The 14548-nt window shown below is 37.3% G+C and overlaps 1 protein-coding gene across 1 annotated transcript in view; it reads left to right on the plus strand.

Annotated features, from left to right (window-relative positions):
* The window catches only part of PRTG (protogenin), a 129262-nt gene that overhangs the window by 65393 nt on the left and 49321 nt on the right, over nt 1-14548 (plus strand). Inside the window, exons 10-11 of the mRNA XM_089907180.1 lie at nt 1833-2138; nt 2876-3064. Coding sequence (XP_089763306.1) covers nt 1833-2138; nt 2876-3064 — 495 coding nt within the window. The remainder of the gene's footprint in view (nt 1-1832; nt 2139-2875; nt 3065-14548) is intronic.

The raw sequence follows: 14548 nt of genomic DNA on the forward strand, positions 1-14548 counted from the left end.
ACGTTCCCTCCATTTATATCCTTTAATCCCCACATAACCCTATGATAGAAGAACCATTGTTATATAACAGATAGTAGGGTGTTGGGGATAAGAATATAGGCTCTAGATCTACTTCTTCACTTACAAGCTGTGTGACCTTGGGTAAGTGATTTGACTTCTTTGTACCTCAGCGTCCTCAGCTATAAAGTAGAAATGATAATGGCACTTTCTTCATTGGGTCTTTGTGAGAATTCATGAGTTCATACACATAAAGGACTCAGAAATGCTTGATTGGTTTTCCCTTTCCTACCTATTATTTCATTCATTCAACAAATATTTATTGAGTACATGCTGTGTGTTATTCAGTATTTAGTAGTGAATGAAAGAGACAAAAAATTGTCCCATACCTTGTGGAGCTTACTTTCTGTTGTGGGAGAAGGGACAGAGGAACAGTAAATAAGATAAACAGTCAATGATATGCTCTGTTAGATAGTAATAAGTGTTGAGGAGAAGGGGAAAAAAGCAGGGAAAGGGGTAAGGCTTTAGACAGAGATACCTCATGTAATAGGTGACATTTGAAGACCTGAAGGAAATGAAAATGAGGGAGCTGGCTAGGCAGATGACTGGGGGATGTGAATTCTAGGAAAGGACATGGAAATTGCTAAGGGCCTGAAGCACAAGCACGACTGGACTGGAGGGAACAAGCAGAAAGCAGTAGGAGATGAGGCACAGAATGAATGAGGAACCAGCCATATAAGTAGGTAGGGCTGTGTATGAATCCATAATGAGGACTCTGGCTTTTACTGTGAGTGAAATGGGAGCTATTTTGAGCAGAAGAGTGACAAGATCTGACTTGCAATTTAACAGCAAATGTATTGGAGACTAGGTGGTGAAGAAGAGGGCAGAGGCAGGGAAATCTGTCAGGAGGCTGTTGCAACAAAACAGGCCAAGGGTGATGGTGCAGGGACTAGGGGGGTGGCTGTGTGAGTAGTAGAGTCATAGGATTGAATGTGGAGAGTATATGGAGGAGTCAAGGGTGACACCAAGGTTTTTGTCTTGAGCAGTTGGACAAATAATTGCCATTACTTGAGGTAGGAAAGCCTGTAGAAGAAGCTATTCTTTTCATCCCCATTTTGTATATGAAGAAACCTAGGCACAGAGAAATTAATTTGGCCAAGATCACACACAGACAGTAGTAATTGATATAACAGGGATTCAGTTACACAGAGACTAACTCCAGAACCCATCTTAGCTCTTAATATTAGACTGCCTCCCGGTTTACCTGGCTCATTTTCCTGGACTGCCTGTTGTATTCGAATTATTTACAGGGAAAAAACATTGTTTTCATATTAAGCGCCATATATTATAATTAGGAATACAAAATTCACACTCATTTTTAAGATACAACTCTTACTAAACACTTAAAATTAGATACAACTCTTACTAAACACTAAAAATTATTTGTCAGGTTATAACCCTGGTGTCCTAAGCTTCTCCATTCTTGTGTAATTCTCTCTTCCTTGTTTTAAGGCATTTTGGTTAGGGTTACTGAGAAGTATTCTCTTATTAAGTAAGCTCCTGTTAATCCCAAAGAACATCAGAACAGTCACAACAACAACAGTGAAAACCTTGCTTTCTTTGGTTCTCTATATCGGATCCTTCCTCATTATTTTTTCCTTCCTTTTTCTGGTTTGTACTCTGCTTGACTGGAAACCTCAGCTAGGGCTGAAAGTATCTCTCTCTCCTTTATTATGTGATGTGTTGCTGTTAAAATACTTCAGTAAATACTGGTGTGCTAGTTGACAATTTTGATGCTAAATATTTATAAGCAACCTGTTTTCTTGTATGACTAGTTCCCCTGAGACCTCCTGAAATTAGTTTGACAAGTCGAAGTCCCACCGATATTCTCGTCTCCTGGCTGCCAATCCCAGCCAAGTATCGGCGGGGCCAGGTGGTCCTCTACCGCCTGTCCTTCCGCCTGAGTACTGACAACTCCATCCAAGTTCTGGAGCTCCCAGGGACTACTCATGAGCACCTGTTAGAGGGCCTGAAACCTGATAGTGTCTACCTGGTGAGGATTACTGCTGCCACCAGAGTGGGGCTGGGAGAGTCTTCAGTATGGACCTCACACAGGACACCCAAAGCTACAAGCGTCAAAGGTAAATGTTGACTACTGAGGAAGAATAACACAGTATTTTTCTTTTTTTTTCTTATCTAACTTATGTTTATATTTTAAAATTTTGTCTTATGAATTAAAGTATTCCATCGATCATGGGCTTAATTGAAAAAAATTTTAAAGTTTCTATTGAGTAGTTGTTTTTTGCATGGAGCTCATTAGTTTGTAAAACTTCTGGTTACTCTGTGTTTACTTAGCAGATCCTTCAAAGACAGATGGGTCCAAATCAAATTGAATTACCAGAAGTTATATATTAATAGAGACCTAATTAATATCATTGCCATATATATTTTTTTAAATTATCATTTTAATAGAAAAACTGTAATACTAGGAAGTTCCAGACCCGCCTCCTCTTTTACTAATGTGGAATGTAACGTGACTGGCTTTTTCTTGTTAATTGATTAATAATAATGCCTGTTCTATCACAGGGGAATATTGGATGGTCAAAATTAGGAAACACATACTGCTTCTTTGAAAAAACTTAAAATACACATGTAATTTTGTTCTTATTTATATACCTTAGTTTTTCAGGTAGTATTTTATATTTTTAATTCTGTCTCAAAATTTAATATCATTGTGGAATTTTTAATATTAAGGTAAAGTATAATTGTTGGCATTGAATTTTTATGCAACTGTTGGTTTAAAACAGAGAGAGCTATATACTATTCTGTGTTTTCATGTGCATTACGAGTTTCTTATTCATCTGGTGAATTTTTCTAGCCCCTAAGTCTCCAGAGTTACATTTGGAGCCTCTGAATTGTACCACCATTTCTGTAAAGTGGCAACAAGATGCTGAGAACACAGCAACCATTCAGGGCTACAAGCTGTACTACAAAGAAGAAGGGCAGCAGGAGAGTGGACCCATTTTCTTAGCTACCAGTGACCTTCTCTATACTCTCAGTGGTTTAGGTGAGTGAACCTGTACTGTTTTTCCTTTTTTCCTTCCTCCCTGACCAATTGGGAAAAAAGTTATAGGATATAAGGCAGAAGTAATGACTTAATGGTAAAAAGAATTGACCCTGCTACATCATTGTGCATATTCTCCTGCTTAAGTCAGTGAATGGTCCTTGACTCACCATTGTGAGTGAATCGGTACAATGTCAGATAACCAGGTTATCTTTCTATCTTCTCCCCACCTTTGGGCATCGATTTTCTTTCTAAAGTTCACTTCTGGTGGAGTGAGATCCTGATCAATTCTTGTGACTGTGTGGTGGATGTAGAATAGAAATGTAAAATTAGGAATATCACCAAATGATCAGATAATACACAATAATTTAAGTTTAACTTAGAAATTGCCTGAGAGTGCCAGGTAGGTGTATTATTTTGCATGTGTGAAAGATATGTAAATTATGTACAAAATAATGCTCTTACATATGACCCATGTAACTGTAAATATTTACTTTATGTAGTTCTAACCCAGAAACACTAAAGAAAAAGCACTTAATTTTGTGTTTGGGTTCATCAGAGTTCTGAAAGACACTTTTATTCCCTATTCATCCTATCTTTGCACAGTGAAAGGATTTCATGATGAAAACATGTTTAGTAGAAAGTAAAGACACTTATAACTACAGTAAATGCGTGAGTATAAACGTACTCAAGGTGTAGAATGCACACTTAGCTATTTGTTGCTTGTGAGTAGATTTTTACCCTTAAGCACAAAGCAGCATCAACTAAATTCCTACTGGATTGTTACCACACCCTCTGCACATAATGGAAATTTACAAGCACTCTGGCTTTCCCTGTAACAGACTGCCCTTTGGAGTGCAGGAAGGGAAGAGGCACAGGGGTCCCACAGGGGACTGCTTCATTATTTTTCCCTGGCCTCACAGCACAAGCTGTGAGAACAGCATTAGACCCAAATCCCTGTGCAGTAAGAAGCAGTGGTGGGAATCTGTTTTCAGACCCAGGGACGCAGAACCCCATCTTCCAGCTCTTTGCCGTAATTTTTCAGGTGCCGTTTTGCTCGTAATCTTGTTGTGTTGGATTTTAATTGAATCTGCATTAGGTTAAATAAGTTTCACAGTTGATCCCTGTCACACAGCTTTATAAAAGACGAGGAGAAGTTACATATGTTCCAGGGTGACCTTCCTTAAGCCATTGATACTCAGATGACGTTAGCCCAACCTACTGTCAGCCATTCAGCAGCATTTCTTTCTAGCCATGCCTTCTCAGGGTGCCCTCCCTTTCCACATGCATGTCATTTAGTCAAGAAAATTTTAGTCAGTATCAAGTTAAGAAACAGGATTTGAGACAATTTTTGATGAAAAATCATACATCAAACTCAGTACCTCCAATTTCTTCACTGATAAGGAAGTATACGTACATTGAAGGTAAAACAGTAGATTGTTAGACAAGTCTTATTGAACATATAGGTAGCTTATTCTAAACAGATGAATAATTTATTAGAAAAAAACAAAAGACTGCTGTGCTTGTGAAAAGTTTAGAGAAACATTTTATTAAAACTTAGCCAATTAAAAACAATTCTTTAAAATTTTTCTACAGATGGCATATATATGAAGATCCATTGATTTTTGTTGAAATTTTTTGTAATCTCTGAATAATGGCTTTCCATCCTATATACCTTTATTTCTGTCTATGTTTTGAAAATAAATTACATCTATTTACTGCCTGTGTTTTTATGTCATAAAAGCCTTTGCATGTGCCATTTGCAAAGGATCTAAAATCATTTTATAGTGCATAAAAGTAGGAAATGATTTTGTTATACTCAGTATACCCCGTCTATTAAAATAGCCGCGTGTCTCCTGACTGGAGTCGACTGGGTGGCTGGAGTAATTGCAGTGCAGGGTTGCAGAGTACTCTCTCATAGCTGTAGGGCTTTCTTGTTAGATGGCCCGTTCCATACCCCTGGAGTTGCCGTGTCCAGGGCTGGATCGGCTGAGTGGCAGGGATGCAGTTGTGTGGATTCAAGCACTGTGCAGCTGTTGACTAGATCACCTTTAAGATGCCTTCTAATCTTGAGAGCCCTAAGGTCTCATCTTCCTTTTCTACAAAGTCACTCTTGGGGCCTAGCCAAGCTTACAGCAAGCTAATGGGTTTAACCCACTAAGCAGGCAAGTGTTAACAGCTCTCACTGCTTTCCGTCTTACTTTTGGCTGTTGGGAGAGCAGTATGTTCTATTAACTGGACAACTGACCATCTGTGACCATTTTTAGCGCGAGCATCTGGCGGTAGCTGCCTGTTTAACAGAGTGTGATATGTCTAGAGGGCAGTAGGTTAAGGGAACCCTATCTGTGTCTTACATGGTGAATACTTGCTTTTACTGAGCTTTTGCACATTAAAGATACTCTAACCGGAACTAGATTTACTAAGTGGTCTTGGAAATGAAATTTAAATGCTTTTGTTTGCTGATTCAGTGTCAATTTGAGTAGGAAACTGATGCCTCAAAATTTCATTTTCATACTAATCCCCTTTCTGATTGCCCTTTTTGTTTCCACTTCAGGTAATGAAGTTTTCAATAAAAAAGTATGTTTTGGGGACACATTCTCCTTAGTAATACATACAGTTCTTTGTTTCTGAAAGAAAGAAATAGGTGAATGAGTTCATATATTTCAATTCATTTAACAAGTATTTTAAATTCTTTTTAAAGTAAGGCATTATAGCACTGGATTAAAAAAATGTAACAGATGTGACCACTGCTAAAAACAAGGATTAAACCAAAAGATTAAGTTGAATCACTTGTCCAATTTTCTCCCAAATTTCTGATTAACTAAATTTAATTGTACTTAGTAATGAAAGTTATTTTAGAACATTTTACTGTAAACCCTCAAAGCTCAATTCCCTGAGATGTAGAATGTTTTGTTTTTTAAAGTGGCTAAAAAAGGCTCTTGTGTCCTTATTAGTATAATATAAATATTGGCAGAGCAGTGGAGGTATTTTTGACGTTGTTAGTTTGTTTTAGTTTAATGAGTTTAATATATACAGTTTGATTTTATTGGAAGTGGTTTACTTTGGGGGAGTTGGATAAAAAGCACTAGGCTTGTGATTTAATGTTTATTTGATTTGTTCTAAATTGTGGTTTGTGGTTTTCTTCAAGGTTTTGCATCTTCGTAGTAATTATTTTCACTTAGTTTTTTTTCCTTGGCACTTTCAGTGTTTAGTTCAGTTTTAAATAGAATTTTTAAATGTTTCATTCATCACATAATAAACAGAAGCAAAATTAATAGCACACTTGTGTTCCCTGATAATAGACTGATTGAAATAATTTGTTCCTCCTTTTTTGGTCTGTTTATTTCAGAAATTGGCTTCAAATTCTGAAGTTAGAGTTTCTAATTGCAAGAGGACTGTTTTCATAAGCTGATTGTCAGAAACCGTTCTTAATTGTTTTGTCTGTGTAGAATAGAGTGAAAAGGGGGGGATTATTTAAATAGTGCTGTTGTTTAGCATTTAGGACACTGATGTTAGATAATCTTTAGCTTCTTTTTTGTCAAAGAATTTGTGCTATTAAATTTCACAGCGAGCATGATTAATGAGCATTTTATTTAGCACCAATTGTAAAGATCCAAAATATTTAAAATCACACCTTCAAAACTCAGATCGTTTTTTTGAGAAATCTAAAGTTGTAACTCCCAGTTTCTGCTGGGAGTAGGAGTCTGAGGAAACAGTCCCTAGTTAATGATGTAATTTTAGAGTCCCTTAGCCAGTTTGTATAGAAGCATGGTAAAATCAAGTCAGATTTCTGGGTGTTATCTTTCACTATAGTAGAATAGGATTTGGTTGTGTGGCTACATATCTCAAGAAAGAAAACAACTAGCACTGGTGAGCCAAGCTGATATAGCTGGAGAAAGTTGTAAGCTTTCCTTTAGTCGAGGCAGAACAAGATTTTGTGGCATAAAGGAGATCACTTCGAGACCACTTCGAGCAGAGAGGGGTCATTGTGAACCTTACTATAATAGCGATTTTGTTTCGAAGAGAATTAGAATCACTCAGTTTACGAAATATGGAAGTCACGTTTTAAAGCAAGCCAAAGTCTTTTCAGAGACTGTCTTCCCTCACCCCTCTCACACAAGGAAGCCTTAGATAACACTCAGAAAATCTTTGGAAACATGCTACAGGTGAAAATCCTTATAATGTGGTTGGTCTGCAAATTTCACATAAGACGGAGTAAAAAATACACTATATTTTTTAACAAAATCTTCCTAATTGTGAATAATTTCAAGTGTATAGTTCCATACTGACTTAGCCTATAAATTCATTTCAGATAATCTGGTGCTTTGATATTGACTACCAGTTTAAATGTCATTATAGATGCCAGGAGTCTTCCATGCTGAAGTAATGTATAGTCGACAACATAAATATCATTAAGCATTCTGTCCAGATGAGCTTTGACTTCATAAAGCAGCATTGGTTTCTGTGAGATCACTTTTCACTTATTTGTTAACAGACCAATTTTTAGGCTTGGTGTAAAAATTCCATTAACATTATTGCTGTCATTTACCACAGGAAAGATCTTTGGGGACATAACCTCACATTTTTTGCCTCTCTTCAGTTCTTCCTGTGCTTTACCACAGTTAATTTTCACTTTTAGTAGAAATAGTTGCTCTGAACAGTACCTGATTGTATTCTTTCATTCTTTTCAAATAATTACAAAATAAGTTCATTTAACTGAAGTCAGTAGACTTCTTAAAGAAATGATTTTGGAAACCACCTACTATGTAGGCCATAAAATTGACTGTGAGTACAAATTATAACATAACAAAGGGAACATTTAAAAAGTACTGTATTTCACTTCCTTCACTGTTAAATATCTTTTAAGTTATTATGTTGTGTTTAATCTTTTATCAAGACAAAACATGCTGAAACTTAAACACAGACTTTAGGGAACACTGAACTATTTATTCCTAATTTATCAAGAGAGTAAAAATTTTTGAAAATTCCCTTCTCTGCAATATCCAACAATGCCAAATATGATTGATATTCAAATCACATTTTAGAACCTTAATACTTAAAATTAAAAAAGAAATACTTAAAAAACCAATACCTCAAAAGAAATGGAGCATCCACTTCTAAAAATCCCATTACTAAAAACGTACTGCTACATTAAGACAAGAAAAAGATTTTCATTTGCCAATTTGCAACTACCTCTAGTTAAAAACAGAATGTTTGCAGGTTGATGAAACTGTAAGAACTATACAAAAGTTACAGTTAATCATCTGTTTATCTTTCCTTAAATTCTTCTTCTAGGATGAAAGGTAATCTTCCGTTTTAAAATATTTTTAACGCTCTCTGGACAAAATTGGAGACCTGTCTCTTCTCTCTGGAAAAAATCTTGCTCAACTTTTAAGTCTTAACTCTTCTGGGAATCCTCTTGTGACCCCAGATGGTGTCAGTCATTCCCATGGTGCGTCATCTACGGTGCTTTGTTATGGGAGGCACGTGGCACTGATAGTTAAAAGAAAAACGTCAGTTGACTAAGCTTCAGCTGCCTAGGTTTAACTTACAAGCTCCACAGCTTATTAACAAATTAAATCCTCGTTGTTTGCCTAATCTTTTAAATAGGGATAATAATAATAATAGTTATTTTAGAATGTTAGGAAGATTTAATGACATAATACACATAAGGGTTAACATTGCATTGTAAATTGCATTGTAAGTCCTCAACAAATGTTAGCTGTTGTAGTTGTTTTTACAATAACATAGTTCTCTTCCCAGGGTAGAGTCTGAAAATCTGTATTTAAAAAAATTTTTTTCCCATATAACTTACCATGATCATTAGATATGGAAACCACTACTTCTTGAGCTTTAATATGTGTATGAGTTTACCCAGGGACCTTGTTAAAATTTAGTAGGTCTGGGTGAAGCCTGAAATTTTTGCATTTCTGCTCACTTTGAGAAACAAGGGTCTAGACCAGGGCCAGGCAAATTTTTTCTGTAATGAGTCAGATAGTAAATATTACAGGCTTTGTGGGCTTTATGAACTGAATGTTTATGTTCCCACCGAATTCATATGGTGAAGCCCTAACCCCTAATGTGACTGTATTTGAAGATCAAGCCTTTGAGAGAGTGACAAATGTTAAATGAGGTCATAAGGGTGGGACCCTAATCCAATAGGGCTGGTGCCCTTAGAAGAAGAGGAAGAAATACCAGAGCTCTCTCCACCGTATGAGGCAAAGAGAAGGTGACTGTCTACAAGCCAGGAAGAGAGCTCTTACCAGAAACGGACTGCTGCCAGACCTTGATCTTGGACTTCCCAGTCTCCAGAACTATGAGAAGTTAATTTCTGTTGTTTAAGCCATCCAGCCTATGGTGTTTTGTCATGGTAGCCTAAGCAGACTAATACAGTGGGCCATATGGTCTCTTCCACTGCCACTGTAGCACAGAGCAGCATAGAAAATTCATAAACGCATGGGTGTTGGTTATGTTCCAGTAAAAAGCCTTACTGTATTTATGGAGACTAAAATTTGAGTTTCATATAATTTGGACGTGTCACAAAATATTGCTTAAAATTTTTTCTGACCGCTCAAAAATATAAAACCATTTTTAGTTGGCAGGTAACCCAAAGACAGTAGACCATATTACTATGGTTTGCCAATTCCAGTTGTAGACTTTATAGTCCTTACTCTTTAAAGTGTGGTCCCAGGATCAGCAGCATAATCTGGAATTTTATTTAAATGCTGAATTTCAGGCTTGCCCTGTCCCTTCCCCAGACCCACTGAATCAGAGTCTCCATTTTAATATAATTACTAGGTGGCTAGTGTGCACATAACAGTGGAAACACTGGTCTAGATGACCTAGTAATATTTTTCCTAAATAGCCAGTGTTAATTCTTTATAACTTAATAACTCTTAGCTGTAGTTTGTTATTCTTGTTGGAAATCTTTCAGAAATTTGTTATTGTGCCTTCTAGGTTCCTATATTTCTGACTCTGTTAATTGTCAAGCCAATTATAGTTTTTAATTATTGTTACTACTAAACCTTTCTTTAGTCCATGTTTACTGCACTTCTTACTGCTTATCTTGCTTCTAGTCACACTTCCCCATACTTCTCAGCTTACACATGGAGAAAAACATGGCCTTTCATGAGTATCATCATTCAGCCTGTACATTTCTTCCCAAACATCCAAGGAGTGGATGAATCACAGGCTTTCAGGTATAATCTTCTCATTTGGGCCCTTCGTTTCTATATCTTGTTTGCCACTGATACTCATTCACAGATTCATTCTCAGGTATTTACCAAACTCACTATGTGGTAGTCCCTACATTAGAACACAGCCATATTTAGTGTAGGCATAATCATAGCATTTGGGGAACTTAGGAGGAAAATGATAATTAAATAAGCAATTAAAATAAGGTGTGATGAATTCCTTGCTAGTAGATGTCAGATTGCTGTTACGGCACTTGGCAGGGCCCTCGGACCTATTTTAGGGCTAAAATGGGGATGGCTTTCAAGAAGAAATAACATTTATGTTGAGATCTAAAGGAAGATTAGTATTAGGCAGGCAAAGGGGCAGGGGCAGATACAGGTTATGTGGAGCCTGATAAAATAATATATAATAAAATAAATTAAAATAATATAAAAATACACTGTAGTACAGTGTCTTTAATAGACCCCATGCAGGTCAAGGGCTCTGAAAGTTAAGCTTCATAGCTTCAGGGTAAATCTGCCTTTACAAAGAGGGAATGGCAGAACCCAGGAAATACTCAGGGAATGCTGAAATTTATGTGGGATGGCCAGGAGGTGAGGGAGACCATGTTCTGGAGGAACTAAGTGTTTCTTTGACCAGAGTGAAATTGGAGAGGCCTGCAAGAGGCCAACACCTGGTAAGGCACGTGAGGGAATTTGGGCTTTGTCCTAAGGGCAGTGTGAAGCCATTAAATGATTTTAAGCAGTTCAGTGGCCTGATCAGATTTATGTTCAGAAATATCTTTCTGTTGCAGTGTGTAGAATATAATATAGAGAAATGAGACATAAAAGCAGCTCAGAACTGCTTCTTCCCTGAAAGAGGAGGTTTTGTGAACTTTCTTTTTACTTTCTGGTTCACACATGTTATAAAAGTCTATACTCTAAGTTTGCTGTAGTCCCTACTGTACATGGCAGTTTCCATGTACACAAATGGTAAGTTAAAATTCCTTTAGAAAACAGCTTATTCTGTTGCTTTAAATCGCTTTATACTCAACTTTTGGAGATTATGATCATCGTATAATATAATATCCACCAGATCAGCAAATTTGGAAATTTCACTGTGCAGACCCTCTTCAAAAATCATTTACAAAGTGTTAGGTAATATTGATCCCATATCTGGAAAAAAAAAATGACTACCATTTTAACATATAAGGGAAAGGTATTTGGACCTTTGGCTTATGCCTCCCTTTAAGCCAGTTCTATAACTGTATTAGTTAAAGTGTTTTAATTTATGTTTCATTTGGGTTGAGTAAACTCTCAGGAGGCATCCAGTCATATATCTAATAACATATTCTATCCCCTGAGAAAACCTAATTACTCTTAATGTGGTCATCTCATTTTAGGTAACTGTGATAGTGCCAAGTTAATTAAATATTATGTTTTTAAATGATCAAAGAAATAAACATAGCCATGGATTCCATAAACCCATAACACAAACTGTTCTTTGAATCGACAGCATGAAGCCAGGAGCGTTTCATAGTCACTCGAAAGGAGACTATTTTTCAACCCACTCAGCTGCTATCATTGAGCTTCACAGTGGGCTCTAAGAGCTACAGTACTGTTTGTAAAAGTGAGTACAGTGTTTTATGGAACTCAGTAGGTCTCAGATAAAGAGACTCCTATGCTTTCCTGGGGCTGGTCTCTTGGGCCCTACTAGAAGGCTTATAACACAGAACCTCTTTGGCCTTGCAGATCAGTTGAACTCCATTTAGAAATGACTGATAATGGGCTGCAGTTACCGTTTAATTAGTGTAAATTAATTACCAGCAAATTAACTGCAAAATCGAAACCATCCCCACAACATGCAGTTTTGACTTCTGTGATTTCTTCTCCTAACTCCTCATGAAGACATTGCCTAGAAGATAGTGCCAATTAGAAATGCAAAATTTCTAATTTTAGGGTTCATACAATACACATTTTTCTCAGAAGTTTCTATGTATGTGTTCCCCATTATTTTTAAAATTTAAAAATTAACGTATATTGATTGAATGCACATACTCACCAGGCCCTGGATTGGGCACAAGGAACCTGAATGTAAAATGGCATGCTTGCCTCCAAAGTGTTTTAAGTTCAGCCTGGAGGACCTATCAGCGTTCATAGGAAAATGTGCTGATAGACAAAATTGAGGTATAGTCAGACTACTCTGAAAGCACAGAGGATAAATGACTAATTTTACTGTATGCTAAAAAATTGCCCAGTAGAGAAATGGAGGAAAATCATTCCAATCATAGGAGCTTAAAATGTACAGAAACAAAAAGATTAAAAGAGGTAGCCTCATTAGTTTGCTATGGCTGAAACATGGGTTGCATGGGTAGGAGTTACGGAAGCTAAAACCATAGAGTTAACTAGGTCCCATGTTTTAAGGACCCTGTGTACCTTGATAAATTAGTCTTTGTCTTATCTTGTTAGTAGTGCAGAGCCAGCCAGTTTTTAAATGAGAAAATGACATGGCTTGTTTAGACAGATAACTGGTAATCGTATTGTAGAGGATAGGTTTAGAGAATGCAGTGAGCATGAGCCAGGGAGAGAGGGGGTTGCTGAAGACAGGAAATCAATAAAATGGTTGTTGAAATAATCTAAAATAATAAGTATAAGCTAAGACAGTAGTTCATTGGAGAGAAGGCAGGTATGAAGTTTTTCACACTTAGAACTTGACTGATTACATGTGGGCCTAATAGGAGACCTTCATATATAGGGATTATGCCTAAGGGGTCTATGAAAAGATGCTCAACGTCATTAGCCATTACCAAAATGCAAATTAAAAAATTTTAACTACAATAAGATGCCACTACATATCTATTGGAATGACTAAGATTTCTTTAAATGTCAAAACTGCCAATAAGAAGTGCTGACATGGGTACAGAACACCTGGAACTCTTATGAATTATTGTAGGAATGCAAAATGGTACAGCCACTCTAGAAGACGGTTCAGTGCTGTCTCATGAAGTTAAACATGCCTGTGCCACGTGACCCAGCAATCTCCTCCTATGTGTTTACTGTAGAAAAATGAAAACTGAAGTTCACACAAAAACCTATACATAAAATGTATAGCTCAATTCACAGTCCCCCCCAGGCTGGAAACAACAGTTGTCCTTCAGTGGGTGAGTGGATAAACAAACTGTGATGTACCCATACCATTGAATTACTCCTCAGCAATAAAAAGCAATGAACTATATGGCTACTTGCGATAGTTTGTTGATGAATATTGGCATTATGCTGAGTGAAAGAGGCTGGTCTCAAAAGGTTACATTCTGTATGATTCCATTTATGTGACGTTCCTTTTTTTTTAAAAAAAATTTATTTATTTGGCTGTGCCAGGTCTTAGCTACTGCATGTGAGATCTTCGATCTTCGTGGTGGTATGTGGGATCTTTAGTTGCGGCGTGTGGGATCTTTTAGTTGTGGCATTTGAACTCTTAGTTGAGGCATGTGGGATCTAGTTCCCTGACCAGGGATCAAACCCTGGTCCCCTGCATTGGGAGCGTGGGGACTTACCCACCAGGGAAGTCCCCATTTATGTGACATTCTTGAGAAGTCAAAACTATAGGGATGGAGAACAGATGAATGATTGCCATAGATTGGGGTGGGAGTAGGATTTAACTACAAAGGGGCAGCACCAGCAGTTTCTTGATATGATGGAATTGTTCTGTTTCCTGATTGTGGTGGTGGTTACACAAATCTGTGCATGTGTTAAATAGAACCATACATCCCCAAAATGTCAGTTTTAAAATTTAAAATAGAAGACTGAGGGTTTTGAGATAAGATGGCCAGGCTTTGAATTCTAGCTCCCCACACACTTGATCTTGGTCAAGTTACTGCACCTCCACGAACCTCAATTTGCACAATGTCCAGGATGTTGAGAATTAAGTGTGCTAGTACATGCGGAACCCTCAACAAGGTGCACTGGTACATAGTAAGTGCTCAGTAACTATTAGCTGTTTGTAAATATGATTAGGTAAGGAAGAAGTTGGACCAGTTCTCAAGAGCTCTGGGTGGACGATACTTTAATTGGAGTAGAGCTTTAGGAGTTAAGACCAGGTTTGGAAAAGTGGGAGATATTAAGTTCAGTTTTGACCATGTTGAGTTGGAAAGGTTGGTGTTCTGGTGGAGATGTCTCTAGCAGCTTAATATATGGGTTCGATTTCAGAAGATCTGAGATGGTGAATCATTGGTGTGCAGTTTGGAGTTAAGCCTACACACTGATGCTGTCCTGCTGCAAGGGACCCAGCATCTTTCTGTCTTAGCTGCAAAGATTT

This window comes from Delphinapterus leucas, chromosome 2, assembly GCF_059928025.1.
Source record: "Delphinapterus leucas isolate spDelLeu-1000000601 "Yukka" chromosome 2, BTC_Dleu_Yukka2, whole genome shotgun sequence".
Classification (NCBI taxonomy): Eukaryota; Metazoa; Chordata; class Mammalia; order Artiodactyla; family Monodontidae; genus Delphinapterus; species Delphinapterus leucas.